The sequence below is a fragment of the Bombina bombina genome, chromosome 1 (genome assembly GCF_027579735.1).
Source record: "Bombina bombina isolate aBomBom1 chromosome 1, aBomBom1.pri, whole genome shotgun sequence".
NCBI lineage: Eukaryota > Metazoa > Chordata > Amphibia > Anura > Bombinatoridae > Bombina > Bombina bombina.
The window spans coordinates 672,858,339-672,874,363 of NC_069499.1; the positions used below are offsets into that span (position 1 = coordinate 672,858,339).

The window sequence follows — 16,025 nt, forward strand, 5'->3', positions numbered from 1 at the left end:
AAATGTAATATATATGTACTTCACTAAAACCTAACCTCCAGAATTCCACATCTTATTAAGAATAGAGTTTTCTATTTTATCAAATAGCTGTTAACATTACAGCTGAGCAATGTAGAGTAGAAACAGCCACAGCAGTGAGGTACTTCATAATAATCATTATTATGATATAAAGCATTTACAAATACCCTTAAATTATTAAGGCCAAAGATCAGCCATTATGCATAATAGCCATGTCATATAACATGAAAATGTGAATGCAAAATATCAGTAATTAAAAAGAATGCATTGTTGTTCAATTATGTATGTGTACAATTACTATACATCACCCTGAGGAGAAATTCAATTCAATATGTTAGTTTTCAAATAAAACTACAAATAAAATTAATTATTTCTCTCTCAAACCCTAGGACCTTTCTGACTATTGCCCATCAGCAGGGTAACAGATATTTTAAAAAAAAACAATACAATGGTAATACAAGTATTCTGTTTAATCAATATTAACAAAATATTCTTTAAATTATTAACATAGTTAACAAGTTAGCTGTATTTGCCTTTTTATAAACAGTTGTATATTTACTTTTGGAAGGATTTGCACGTTTTCAACATTTCATACATTATTTATTGAAATGCTAGCTTTTTTTAGTTCAGTTTTTTTTTTTTAAATCTCTGGGTTGTGCATTTTTCTTTGCTAGAGGATATTTGCAAAACAAACATTTTTTTTCTTCTTCAAGAAAACAAAACTATGTGGGTGTGCTGACATCAATAAAAATAAATATGCCAAGCTACAAAGTTTACAGCCTAAGCATTGACCAACAATACAACCCCAAGGACTCAAATTATGAAATAGATATGCAACATAGGAGAAGGGTAAATGTATTATTTTCCTATTCGCAATAGTTGATTGCATGTCCTTGGCAATCATAAAGAAAATTGCTTGAAAACTGAAGAAAGAGCCTGTGTATGACATATACAGTGATTTTGCATAATGCTTGGATTCTCTCCAAGATAACTAAAAATGCCCACAATTTTAAAAGTTTCTACTAAAAGGGCTGTTGCCTACAACCTTTTTAAATTAAAAAACATTTTGAAATATGATAGGTTAAGATTTCTAAAAGACAGTTGGATAGATCTTAAATGAGCCACACATGGTAGTCATAGGGCCACTGTATTGAGACAAAGAGCTTCTCATGAGTGATCATAATGACCTTATACACATTATATGGATTCTGTGTTTTACTCATTAGACATCAATAACATAACTATGATAGCACAGTATTGTCTACAAACATTTTCATACCCCTGATTTTATAAAAAATTACTTTGAAGCTATTCATGAGCGCACATTGGGTATATGGCTAATACAGTATCCCACAAAAGTGAGAACACCCCTCACATTTTTGTAAATATTTTATTTTTTAACGTGACAACACTGAAGAAATGACACTTTGCTACAATGTGAAGTAGTTAGTGTACAGCCTGTATAACAGTGTAAATTTGCTGTCCCCTCAAAATAACTCAACACACAGCCATTAATGTTTAAACCGTTGGCAACAAAAGTGGGTACACCCCTAAGTGGAAATGTCCAAATTGGGCCCAATTAGCCATTTTCCCTTCCCGGTGTCATGTGACTCGTTAGTGTCACAAGGTCTCAGATGTGAATTGGGAGCAGGTGTGTTAAATTTGGTGTAATCGCTCTCACACTCTCTCATACTCCCTGTTGTTGCAAGTCATTCACTATTTTCCTCTTGAAAAAGCCCGTCCGCTCAGACGGGGGAAACGCGTTGAGGTGTTCTGTGTATAAAGCATACACATTTTAAGCTTGAATATCAGTGATCATACCTGTAGGTGAAAAGTGGATTCTAATACCGCTGTTTACCGCTACCCCTGCTTGATCATCTATACATCTATAGTTCTTTGTGTACAGTGATGCTTTGCATCTGGTGAGTTTGCTACTTACTATATGTGTTTCGTCTGGCTACTTGTTCCAATAAATCCGCTTGAATCTGGGTGCGCTTTTTTGTTCTTTTTTTGTCCTATGTGACTCTCTCATACTGGTCACTGGAAGTTCAACATGACACCTCATGGCAAAGAACTCTCTGAAGATCTGAAAAAAAGAATTGTTGCTCTACATTAAGATGGCCTAGGATATAAGAAGAATGCCAAGACCCTGAAACTGAGCTGCAGTACGGTGGGCAAGACAATACAGCGGTTTCACAGGACAGGTTCCATTCAGAACAGGCGTCACCATGGTCGACCAAAGAAGTTAAGTGCACATGCTCAGCATCATATCAGCGTCATATCCAGAGGTTGTCTTTGGGAAATAGACTTATGAGTGCTGTCAGCATTGCTGCAGAGGTTGAAGGGGTGGGGGGGGGTCAGCCTGTCAGTTCTCAGACACTGCATCAAGTTGGTCTGCATGGCTGTTGTCCCAGAAGGAAGCCTCTTATAAATTTGATGCACATGAAAGCCCTCAAACAGTTTGCTGAATACAAGCAGACTAAGGACATGGATTACTGGAACCATGTCCTGTGGTCCGATGTGACCAAGATAAACTTATTTGGTTCAGATGGTGTCAAGCGTGTATGGAGTACAAAAACAAGTGTATCTTGCCTACAGTCAAGCATGGTGGTGGGAGTGTCATGGTCTGGGCCTGCATGAGTGCTACAGTTCATTGAGGAACCCTTAAATGCCAACATGTACTGTGACATACTGAAGCAGAGCATGATGCCCTCCCTTCAAAAACGGGGTCGCAGGGCAGTATTCCAACATGATAATGACCCTAAACACAGCTCCAAGATGACCACTGCCTTGCTAAATAAGCTGAGGGTAAAGGTGATGGGCTGGCCAAGCATGTCTCCAGACCTAAACCCTAGTGAGCATCTGTGGGGCATCCTCAAAAGGAAGGTGGGGGAGCGCAAGGTCTCTAACATCCACCAGCTCTGTGATGTCGTCATGGAGGAGTGGAAGAAGACTCCAGTGGCAACCTGTAAAGCTCTGGTAAACTCCATGCCCAAGAGGGTTAAGGAAGTGCTGGAAAATAATGGTGGCCACACAAAATATTTACGCTTTGGGCCCAATTTTGACATTTCAACTTAGGGGTCTGCTCACTTTTGTTGCCAACGGTTTAGACATTAATGGCTGTGGGTTGAGTTATTTTGAAGGGAATGGAAAATTTACACTGTTGTACAGGCTGTACACTCACTACTTTACATTGTAGCAAAGTATCATTTCTTCAGTGTTGTCACATGAAAAGATATAATAAAATATTTACAAAAATGTGAGGGTTGTACTCACTTTTGTGGGATACTGTATATTTGGTCAACAGTACATGAGAGTTCCAGGAGGGTTTTCTGAAAAATGAACATTACTTACTACCTATTAGGACATAAACAATTTGTGCTATATGTGACTGAGTATGTAGTAAAGAGATATGTTAAAATAAATGGGCAGGAAAATATGATTTTTGTGATAAGAAAGGTGTGTAAGTGTTTACATGTGTTAGAAAATATATACAATATAACTATATAAAACCTTTCCATTTTTGATTTTAAAGTGGTTCCTATGAAAATGGTTGCCGTTTCTATGGCAACAAGGGGAGAGATGAACAAGGAAAAGTAGGAAGGTAAATACCCTTTTTGAGCTAGTCTTTTACACCTACAGAAGACTTTTTTTAAGCCAATGGAGGGGGATGAGATTGTCGCTCAGACTAAAAAATATAAAAAAAAATTTAATATTGCAACTGTTACTATAAAAAACAAAAAACAAAATAAAACATATCAATCAAAGGATCTTTTTCAGTGTGTTTGAACAGCTTTTTTAGGGGAAAAATATATAAGTGGCATGCAAATAATAGCGCGGGGGCGATAAGCCATATGGCTGGACTGTACTAACATTAGCACAAAACTTGATGTTACAACCCCATGTTAAATCCCATTTTCCAGAGATGGGTTAGCGTCTACTTTCAATGGACATTGCGACCCTGCTAAATGGCACTGTTATTACTAGTTGAAAGTTATAATTTGAGCTCAAAGAAAAGCCAAAACTGCACTAGAATATTTAGCGCGGTTTGAGACCAGAAGTAAAGTGTAAGGGTTACATTTTTTTTTTTAACGAAACACAACTAAAACATATTAAAATAAAGTATTACAGTCATATATACACTTTTTAAAAGGGTCAAAAGGGATATGGCATATGGCAAGGTGTTTGACTCAAAAGACCTCCAATGTGTGTGTGTATATATATATATATATATATATATATATACATATAAACACACACACAGTATATGAATTTTCAACATAAAAGTCGGTATTCCATCAAATTATTATTGATTTGTTTAATATTGTTATCATAATAACTTGGTGGATGTATCACTTAAGAGTGCAATCCAGATCTGTATGTATATATATATATATATATATATATATATATATATATATATATATATATATATACACACACAGTATATATTGTCCAAACAGCTGATCCACCCACCACGGGACAACTACCTGGGTGCAAATATGTATCCAAATATGTATCCAAGAAAGAGATGCACTCACAGGAAAATTTTGGGACTCAGAAAAACAAAATGTATTTAACGTTTTGGGGAAATTTACATCCCCTTCATCAGAACAACATTACTAGTGAAAACACAGCATATAGCTTAAACATAAGTGGTATACACACTACAGGAGGGGGTGTGTATACCACTTATGTTTAAGCTTTATATGCTGTGTTTTCACTAGTAATGTTGCTCTGATGAAGGGGATGTAAATTGTTCCGAAACGTTAAATAAATTTTGGTTTTCTGAGACCCAAAATGTTCCTGTGAGTGCATCTCTTTTTTTGGATACACATATATATATATATATATATATATATATATATATGTTGTCCAGTAGTTAAATATAAAAATAAAAAGTGTAATGCAGTATGCAGTGTTACCTTTGTCAATGGACTAACATAACAGTACAAGATGATTGATACTTTCAAGCATTTGGTGGAGTTTTTTGTTTAATATTGTTATCATAATGACTTGGAGGATGTATCACTAAAGAGTGCACTCTAAGGGGTCGATTTACTAACTGTCAGATGGATTTATCATTGCACAAGCAGTTCTGCCCCCTGCAGATTTCTGGCCAATCAGCTGCTAGAAGGGGGTGTCAATCAACCCAATCATATGCGATCTGGCGGATTGATGTCCGCTGCCTCAGAGCAGGCGAACAAGTTAAGTAGCAGCAGTCTTAAGAGGCAGAGGCATTGAGGCTGATATGGGGTTTTGTAAATCGGCCCTTAAGTGTCAAGTAAATTGTAGCATACGTATTAGTCCAGTAGTATTATAGTAGTAATATCAAAATAACAAGAGTATTGAAGTATACAGTGATATATTTTTCAATGGACTAACATAACGGTACAAGACGAGTTTTTGAGAATGTGTCCTCTCTTCCTCAAATCTGAAGCAATACCTTGATCTAATTGTTTGTTAGTCCAATAAAAAGGTGTCACTGCATACTGCAATATATATATATATATATATATATATATATATATGTATATATATGTGTGTGTATCTTAATATGTGTATGTATGTATTTTTATCAGAGCCCTTTCTTATGTGTGTATGTGTACATAAGTATGAATGATGTGTATACATGGGTATTTATGTGTTATATGGGAAGATATTTGAGCCTTTTCCAGTCAAATACCTTGAAACATGCAATATAATTTTTCATAATTTTTAATGTTTTTTTTTTTAATAGAAATACTTGAAATTCCTATATTTTTCGCTGGAGAACATAGTAATTTTGAAGTATTCCTAACTCACCTTCGGGTTTAGCAGAGTTGATCTTGCGAAGTGTCGGATTAGTGCACAAGCAATCTAATAGTTTTTTTTAGTGAACCCTATGGAAGTCTATGGGGAGCAGAATTTTACTCACGCACTAACTGTTTACTTTAACTTTCAATACACATGTAAATATGGATGCGCTAATTTGTTTACTTTGAGCGCAGTTAGTGCGAGAGCAGGAAAGAAAAATTAGTGCGCTTCTTGTAATCTGGCCCTATATGCATAAAAAGTAAAAAAACATCATTCTGACTATGGTAAAAATGTCTATCAAAATGCAAAGTAATGTCCAGCACACAGACACCCAATGAGAGGCGAACAGCCCAAGAGCTAGTGCCAAGCTCTTAAAAATATATCAGAAGTAAAGAAATGGAAATCCTCCTCAAGTATCAAAAAATCTCAATTTACATCAGATGATTAAGGGGCACTGGCCCCGAAACGTTGTTTTTTTTTTTATCCTGATATGAAATAAATTGAAGTTTTTTGATACTTGAGGAGGATTTCCATTTCTTTACTTATGATAAACAATGTGTTTATTGCTGTCGGGGCCTTCTATGTATCACTGTTTTAAAGGAACATTAAAGGGACAATAAATAAAGTTAAAATGAAACTTTCATGAGTTAGACTTAGTATTCTATAAAAATAAAACACACACACAAAAAGATTGAATTATATTACTAAATTTGCTTTGTTCTTTTGCTTGAATTCTTTTTTGGAGAGTTAAGTTAGGAAGGCTGATAATAGCTCAGGCATGCAGTTGTCTCTTTGCAGTTTTTGCAACAATGTTTGTTGCAATCATATACATTGTACATTTGATAATAGAAGTATTTTTTTATTTTAAATTAATAATAAAGTTATTATTAATATTATTTAAAAAATATGTATAAACAGTTAAGTACAGCACTCCAAAAGCTCTGCAAAATAAATGTTTAAGACCGTTTAAAACTGAAATTTTGTGGATACAGTTTGCATTGTTTTGCAGCCATTTAATTCTCATACAATAATGAAGAATATTTAACATGCTTACCACAATAATATTTACCAAGAACATAGAGAATACAACTATAACTCATGAGTTAATAGTGATTTCCATCACTTGACAATAAAAATAAACACTTTGGCAGTCATTTTAATAAACAATATCAATAGTTTACAATAAAAAAAATATTAAGGCTCATTCCATTTTATATGTGCAGGATATTCTGGGGATACTTAAGTATAGTTTGTAACATATAATTATGCAAGTCAATTGAATGTAAAATTCACCACTAAAAAAACTCCAGCTGCTTAAACAGTTTGATAGACTGTAGCTATTCTTCTGATGGTGCCCCCAGCTGTGTTGCTTAGCAACAATTTAATTCAAGAAGAATTGAAGGAGGTGAAATCCCTGTGGAGAGGGAAACAGAAATAAGAGGAATGCTGACAGATGAGCTGAGATGTTTCTTCTAATATACTGTGAAGATCACTGGCTCTTTTCATGAATGATAAATGGACTGTACACAGATCAATGGATTCAGCAATAAACAGAAACCAAGTTCCTCATCTACGGCAAGCTGAGTGGCCCAGACATTCACTTGTTGGGTGATTTGTTTTCAACAGTTTTATGGCAAGACATTGATTATAACATGTCTACTCTTAGCTAATAAAAGTATGTTTCAAGCTGTAATGATTGCTGTGTCTGTTTGGGGTTTTTGAACTGAAGCCTGGTGGTATGGTTGTCATCAACCTCGAAGGTAGGCTTAATTGTTACAAATGAGAGTTTTTTAGGGGAAGTATATGCAGGAAACAAAGAAAAATAGAATATAACTAATATTAAGTGTGGCTTGTCTCATCTTTTATGTGTCATTTCTGCTTTCATGTACCCCAGTCTGAGACAGTTTTGAAAAATTTTCCTGTTTGAGATGATCATTGGCTTAACCATACATGAACTCACTTGAAGGGATATTCAAATACATTTTTTTGTGAATGTAATGAAAGTGGAATTTTAAAATGTAGTACAGTTATTTGTTTTAGTTTTATTAGCAGGCTTGCAATCTGTCTCTTGAGATGAGTTGTTCAAAAACATACACTTCCTTTAGTTAAATACTTGTGAAAAACAGTGCCCTATTATTTTTTTAGTTTAATATTCTTTATCTTCTTTAATCTGGTACCTGAGTACTGAAGTTGAGAGACAACATTATTTATTAAAATAGAGTTGTGTTTACTTCTTTTTCTTAACTGTTAACTTTCTTACTCATCCGGGGATTAAGAACACTGGGGAAGGAATCTCAGCCACAAGGGGGAATCAACAGTCCAAGAATGTAGACAAATGGTCAGAGGACCTGGACAGGAAGTCCATAGTGGAGTAAAGGGGATTCTGGGGCATGACTATGTGATTTGGGTTTGTCAGTTTATAGGTAGGACCATCCATTAATTAAAGAAGAGTAGAAAAGGAACCCCGGTGCTTTACTGCTTCTGAGTAGAGATGGCCAGTGAGCCTATCAGAGCTCCCAAATAGGAACCATTCAACACAATTAACAATTGAGAGCACTGCATTTCTTTACCCTTAACACTTGAGAATTACAAACATCTGCATTCTCTTGCATGTGTTATTATTTTGTGTAAAAAGTACCACTATACTTACTATTGTTTTTGATTTATAACTTCAAAGTTATTTATTAGTAGATATCTTCTTTTGATATATACTGTATTATATTACTGTTGCACATTATATGTAAAAGTACTTAAGTTTTTCATATCTCACTTTTTCTTTTTTTAAAAATAAAATGCTTATGTTTAAAAGTGTATTGTAGTTTCCAAATGAATACATATTAAAGGAACACTATATTTTAATAACACAATACTTTTAATAGTCCATGGTATTATTAAATAGCTGCTTGTTTCTAAATGTGTATATAGTTAAATATACAGTGGAAGTCATGCTACAGGAACTGCAATGCATTGCTGCTCCTCAACAGGACATAGCAGGTGAGCCAGGAAAACTGTACATATATAGTCGTCAATCAACAGTTATGTTCTGTGTAAGACTATAGTTTAAAGAAGTCCAGCACTCCAGGTTAAATGCAAGCCATGCGGGGTCACTGTTCCAAACCCCGCTAAATCTTCAATAAACATCCAAAATGTGGCAGCATAAAAAATATTTTTTATTTAATTAGCATACATAGTAACACAATTGTGACGTTTAGGGGTGTTTCCCTTAATCATGCAATTTATCAAAAACAGATACGCAACATCATTATACACATGATAAACCTTTAACTTAACTCTTACAGTTCCAGATAAGTTTAAAAATGATTTCTTTCATTTCCAGTTACTGGTAGTCATTCTATACTGTAATTATTTTTATTCCAAGATGATTTCTATTTGCAAATTCAAGAAACAGCCATGGGTTCCAATGTCGCCCCAAACTATGTGAATTTATTCATGAATATAGGAGGAAAATTTTGTATTTTCAAAAGCACTATTTTTATAATGCAGCGCAACTTGGTAGCGCTATATTGATGATATCTTTGGTATTTGGTTGGGTGATGTTGGAACTCTGGTTGATTTTGTAAATAAATTGAATGGAGTGACCAATCATATGAAATGTAAGCTTTCTTGGATAGAAGAATATCTGGAATTTGTAGGCACTAAAACGATAAAAGATGAATGGTTTCTTAGAGTAGATTTATTTAGAAAACTGACCGACCATAATAGTCTATTACGTTATGACAGCATCCATCCTCCCTCATTAATCAAGTCTTTGTCTCGCAATCAACTGTTAAGAGTTTGTAAGATAGTATCAGATGAGAACTTAGTAAAGTAAAGACTTTTTTTAGAAAGAAGATACCCTCAAACCGTTATAGAGAATGAAATAAAAGATTCCCTAGAGAATGCCCTAGAGAATCCTTACTAAAAAGTTATAAAGATAAAAAACAGCAAAATAAACATCTGGCTTTTGTATCAGAATTTAATAATCAAAGTTATGAAATACAATGTATTATTCAAAAATATTAGTGGATTTTAAAATCATGTAATCGAGAAATTTCCGAATTTTCTTTTTCAACCATGCTAGCTTATAGAAGAGGTTGGGATCTTAAAGATAGATTAATTAGAGCTGACATAGGGTCAGATAAAAGAGTTACTGGGTATATTGCCTATAAGGGTTGTTTCCCCTGTTTAGGATATTCCTGTATTGATTGTGATTTACATGCTTAAATGCCCCATGTGTGTGGGCCTATATGGGATAGAATTACAGAGCATAAAAGTCACATTCGCACAAATAATCAGTCACAGATTTTGTTCCTAAATTGAAAAGGGAAGGTGATATAGAGATAGTTTTGAGTTAAACACTCTTGAACCCAAGGGAATGAACAACAATTGGGATTTATCAATGGCAACATTCTTTATCAAAGTATTGTATTTTTGTTATTGGGCACACTGTCCCTTTAAGTTTTGGAGTCCTCTACTGATGTTGATGTATATAATGATGTTGAGTAACCGTTTTTTGATACATTGCATGAGTAAGATAAACACTCCTGACACATTGACATTTTGTTTATATGTGTGCTAATTAAATTTAAAAAAAAAATTATGCTGCCAGATTTTGGATGTTTACTGTGTAAGAGCATTCCTGGTACATAGACTTAACTATGTGTTTTGCTTTTTTGCAGAACTTATAGACATCATTGTAAATTATATATATATATATATATTTTTAAATAATGTTTTTTTTAATGGGATCCTGGTGACAAAAAAAGGGAAAAAAGAGATCAGCTGGCCAAGGTCATATCTTGTGTGTTGCAATGTATTAACTTTAATCTATCTCTGATATATTAAAAAATACTAAAAGTTGTGTTTTTTAAAAATTAATAAATTATGGTATAATGAATATCAAATTAACCTAGATAGATTCATCCTCAGCCTATTCTTATTTATCATTGACATACTCCTCAAATCTTGTCTTGCAAGCAGCAAAGCCAGAGGTGGGAGCACATTATAACTGTGTGTTCACTTAGCCTGGGCTCTTGTCATAAAGAATAAATCAGTATGCTAATTATTGTTGTAATTTTCTGACATCTTTCCAGTGGGATCACAGAGACCACCAACTAATTTCCCAAAGCAGTCTACATTATGTAGCTTTTTTACCTCTGTCAATTGCAGCTTTTAAGTAACTTAGAGGAAAACTACTTACTGTGTTCAAGTGACAAATCTTTAATAAGCTATTGTGAGTGAAGGATATTTCTATTTAATGGCATTTTAACAATTTCAAATGCATTAAAATGATGTAAAAGGTTTTATATTTAAATGACACTACAGACTTGTATATGATAAGAGTTTATTTAATTCATTTTTATATTTGTTGAATTATGATACACTTTTAGGAAGTGGGAAATTGTCCTATTACATATATGAATACTTAATTTATTCTCCAATACATATCATGCTTAATCACCACAATGCCACACACATGGATTCAATAGTTTAGGAATTGAGAGAAAATTGATGATGGCAAATCAAACCTGGACATTTTTTGTAAACTCTTTACTGATGCATTATGGGTATATGGGCATATTATAGATTGTATTTTCCCTCTTTTTTGTCTGTAATTGACAAACATATTTTTCCCACTTTTAATTATTTTACAGACAAGTGAAAAGACCAAGTCCAGAAACATTCCTGTAAAGTAAGTGTCATCTGCATGTTTACCTAAAGCAAGTCATTCATTTGAAAATCTATTTCAAAGCATATGTAAAAAAAATAGTTGAATAAATATGTTAACTTAAGTGAAACAGCATGGTTAGTGAAGACCAATACATATATATGTGATTTATGTTTAAATATATTAAAGTTACTCCAAAATACTTCTCTTGTGGTTTAATATTAAATTAAGCAGCCTTCACTGTTTCATTAAAAAAAAACCATGAAACTTTCTTGGTCAAATAGAATATACAGGTTTTAAGAAATCTAATATCAAATTTACTTAATTATCTCAGTATCCTTCATTGAAAACCATACCCAGTTATCTAGTTAGGCTCAGGAGCAGCAAGGCACTACTGGGAGCTAGATAGTGATTAGTGGGTGCACACATTTGTCTTTTGTCAGTGGCAGATACGTTCAGTTGCTCTGGAACTGACCTCAGCTTTAGAGGAGTTAAATACACAGGTATATATAAGCAATAGTGCAATAATGCAATGCTCTAACACATTAGAGCATTTAATTTATGCACTTTGATGTCTTTTTAAAGTCCCTTAATATGAAAATATTCTAAATTGGTTATTTAGATAGATCTATCGGAAAAATTATATCTCAGTTACTTTAATATGTAGCTGTGATGTTGTAACATCTTTGATTATAGGTTTAGCAATATGTATATTATACTGGGAATCTGTAAATCAACTTTTCTCCGTGGTTCCTTAGAAACTGTTCAGAAAAGATGATGTTCATACTATGAAACTTGATTTTATTATCAAATAGATGAGATGATATGCCCTTGAAATATCACAGTCTTTGTAAAGCTACATGTTTACAGTGTGTTTTTAAAATTAGTTTTTTTTTATACTTTTATACTAACCACCTTCTATCATTAAAGCACATGAGAATGACACCCAGTGTTATCCTTTGTAAGATTGTCATGTGACTCTACATGGATTGGCTGGAGACTTTTTTGTGCGTGGCATAATAGTGATGCAGAGATCATGTGTTTGTTTTACTGTTTGTGCAAAGTAATTTAAAATGTGGGGCTGGTAACTTTGTGCTTGTAAAATATTTAGGGTAATTGTTTATTAAAAAATATGCAGACAACTGAGATTGCTCATCTATTTGACTAAGTGAAATAAAGAGAATAATATGGATTCTAAGAAGAAACCATAGTATTCAAAAAACACAGGCGCTAAACAGCTTAAAATAGAAAAATTATATATAATAACTTGTGAGCATATAACGCCAAATATATGTGCAAAAAATGACACCTGGTGCAAATTGGATCAACCAAAAAAGTGCTAGCGACAATAGAATATAAAATATATAAATTTAATTACATAAGTGAAACAAATAAAATAAAGTATATTTTGCAAACAAAATAGCGCTGATCAGGCGCAATATTGAAGTGTAGTATACAAATAGCGACAATGTGATAAAATGTACAATACAAATGTAACAGTTTGAAGAGTGTGATTGATTCCCAAATATGATTCGCTGTGATGGTTCTTGGATTAGCCCCGATTTTAAAGAGGATTTTGAAGGAGGATTTTGATCTTCAATGAGAGCTGGAACGAGATGAGGAAGACCAATAAAACGACAGAAAAGGCAACAATATAAGGTTTTCACTTTTACTTACACCGGAAATCGGTGGTTGAATCCTATATGTTCCTCTCAGTGGCGTGAAACTCCAAACCGCAGGATGCAGAAAGAATCAACCCAGCAAAGAAGAATACAAACACCTTTACACAGGTAACTGGGACACTGCACCTACGGAAGCTGGAGAGGGACAAAAACAGAACAGAGCAGAGCAACGCGTTTCAACCCGTACACAGGGTCTTTTTCAAGCTCTCAACAATAGGTAAGTATGCTATATATAGCCGATACAATTGGACTATTGGTTAATTTGCTTCAGTGGGCGTATATATTCGGAAATCTTTTACCAACCATCTTATTCATATATCACAGTTAACTCAATACTGTAACGTGTGTTTAAAAAACAACCTCATGTACATATATGCACCTTTTTATAAAAATGCACAATTCTGGTTATATCCAATTCGCATCAAGTGCTCATATAAAAAAGCGCATCATGCTCAATGTAAAAATTTCTATTGCCAGAAACTGGATACTGCATTGAGAAATCGCCAGAACAGGCACAAAATAAAATAATAAAATATATATACAGACAATATATAAAAATATATAAAAAATATGTGGAATATATAAAAATAGACACATAGTATAATTTCATTGAATTTAAAAATGTATAAATAAAAATATACAAAAATATACAAAAATATATTCATGATGGGAGAGATAAATTTAGAGAGAGAACAGCAGATAACCCTAGAAAGATGTAAAATACATTTAAAAAGTACATTTATTAATATATATATAGAGAATAGGAGGTCAGTCGTCTAAGAAGCAGCCAATATCAAAATCGACATTCAGACCTAGGGGTTGTAAAGTTTTTAGGTCAAAGATCCATTTGCTTTCTCTTTTTAGAAGATCATTAATTATATTTCCTCCTCTCCATTTCTTTTTAACTTTCTCTATTCCTAAAAAAGAGAAATGGCTTAAATTTCCATTATTACAAATGCCAAAGTGTTTAGCAATAGGTAAATCTTTGTTTCTTTTTAGTGTGAAATTTTCAATAGACTACATATGTTCCCTAATGCGCGTGCGTAGGGGTCTGGAGGTCTCACCTGTATATTGCAAACCACATTTACACTGGATGATGTAAATAATATTACTATCCAAGCATCTAATAAGATCTTTTATCTTGTATGATTTTCCTGTTACATTTGATTTAAATTCTCTACATTTACTTGAGTGCTCGCAAGACTTACAGGTTAAACAAGGATAGAAACCAAAAAGACTATTACCTTTTATGTCAAGTTGGTTAACACTATTTACAGAATTCTTTGTACTATGTGTAGGTGCCAAAATGGTCTTAAGGTTTTTAGCTTTTTTATACACTACTTGTGGTCTTGATGGAAGAGCAGGGCCTAATATTTCATCATTTTTCAGTAGCTTCCAGTGCTTATTCAGAATTTTCTCTAGCAGATTTTTATTATGGCTGTAATTTGTAATAAACGGAATAAATATCTGTTCATTCCCCTCTCTAAGCTTATTAGTAGTGTATGTAGTTTGTTTACATTTGGGGATTAGTAAGGAATTTCTGTCAACTGCTCGGACCTCATTAAGAGTTTTATCTATATCACTTTCCTTATATCCTCTCTCTATAAATTTTTGTTTGACCAAACCTGACTGGTTTTCAAAATCTGTCAGGTTTGTGCAGTTTTTGCGAATACGCAAAAACTGCCCTTTGGGGATATTGTCCAACCACTTTTTGTGATGGCAACTTGTGTAATGTATGTAGCTATTAGCATCAACCTTTTTGAAAAAGGTTCTGGCATTTAATTCATTGTCTTTAACAAAAATTTCCAAGTCAAGAAAGTTAATAATGGTTTTGTCATGTATATGGGTAAATTTAAGATTAATATCATTGGTATTCATGTCTTCAATAAATCTATCTAATGATAGACAATCTCCTCGCCAAATAATTAAAATATCGTTGATATATCTTTTGAAGGACACCAGGCTTGCCCCAAGTGGGTAATTGGGTAAAAATGTAAAAATCCTTTTTAAAGGACTCAGCAGATGTATTGAATCTTATTGGGGGTGTATCATGGCAGGATGATTATCTGCTGGCATCCTGTGATGTTGCATCTCTATATACGTGTATTAATCATAAAGATGGATTAAAAGCTATTAATTTTTATTTAGAACAAGATATATCTATGAATTATGAACAAAAGACATTTATTTTAGAAGCTATTGAGTTCATTTTGACACATAATTTCTTTTTCTATGAAGGACACTTTTATCATCAGGAGAGAGGTACAGCGATGGGCACCAGGTTTGCCCCAAGTTATGCCAATCTATTTATGGGGTATTGGGAACACCAATTTTTACCCAATTACCCACTTGGGGCAAGCCTGGTGTCCTTCAAAAGATATATCGACGATATTTTAATTATTTGGCGAGGAGATTGTCTATCATTAGATAGATTTATTGAAGACATGAATACCAATGATATTAATCTTAAATTTACCCATATACGTGACAAAACCATTATTAACTTTCTTGACTTGGAAATTTTTGTTAAAGACAATGAATTAAATGCCAGAACCTTTTTAAAAAAGGTTGATGCTAATAGCTACATACATTACACAAGTTGCCATCACAAAAAGTGGTTGGACAATATCCCCAAAGGGCAGTTTTTGCGTATTCGCAAAAACTGCACAAACCTGACAGATTTTGAAAACCAGTCAGGTTTGGTCAAACAAAAATTTATAGAGAGAGGATATAAGGAAAGTGATATAGATAAAACTCTTAATGAGGTCCGAGCAGTTGACAGAAATTCCTTACTAATCCCCAAACGTAAACAAACTACATACACTACTAATAAGGTTAGAGAGGGGAATGAACAGATATTT

The 16,025-nt window shown here is 33.5% G+C and overlaps 1 protein-coding gene across 1 annotated transcript in view; it reads left to right on the forward strand.

The window, feature by feature from the left end:
- AFF2 (ALF transcription elongation factor 2) overlaps nt 1–16,025 on the forward strand; it is an 863,717-nt gene that overhangs the window by 729,846 nt on the left and 117,846 nt on the right. Inside the window, exon 9 of the mRNA XM_053699151.1 lies at nt 11,469–11,506. Coding sequence (XP_053555126.1) covers nt 11,469–11,506 — 38 coding nt within the window. The remainder of the gene's footprint in view (nt 1–11,468; nt 11,507–16,025) is intronic.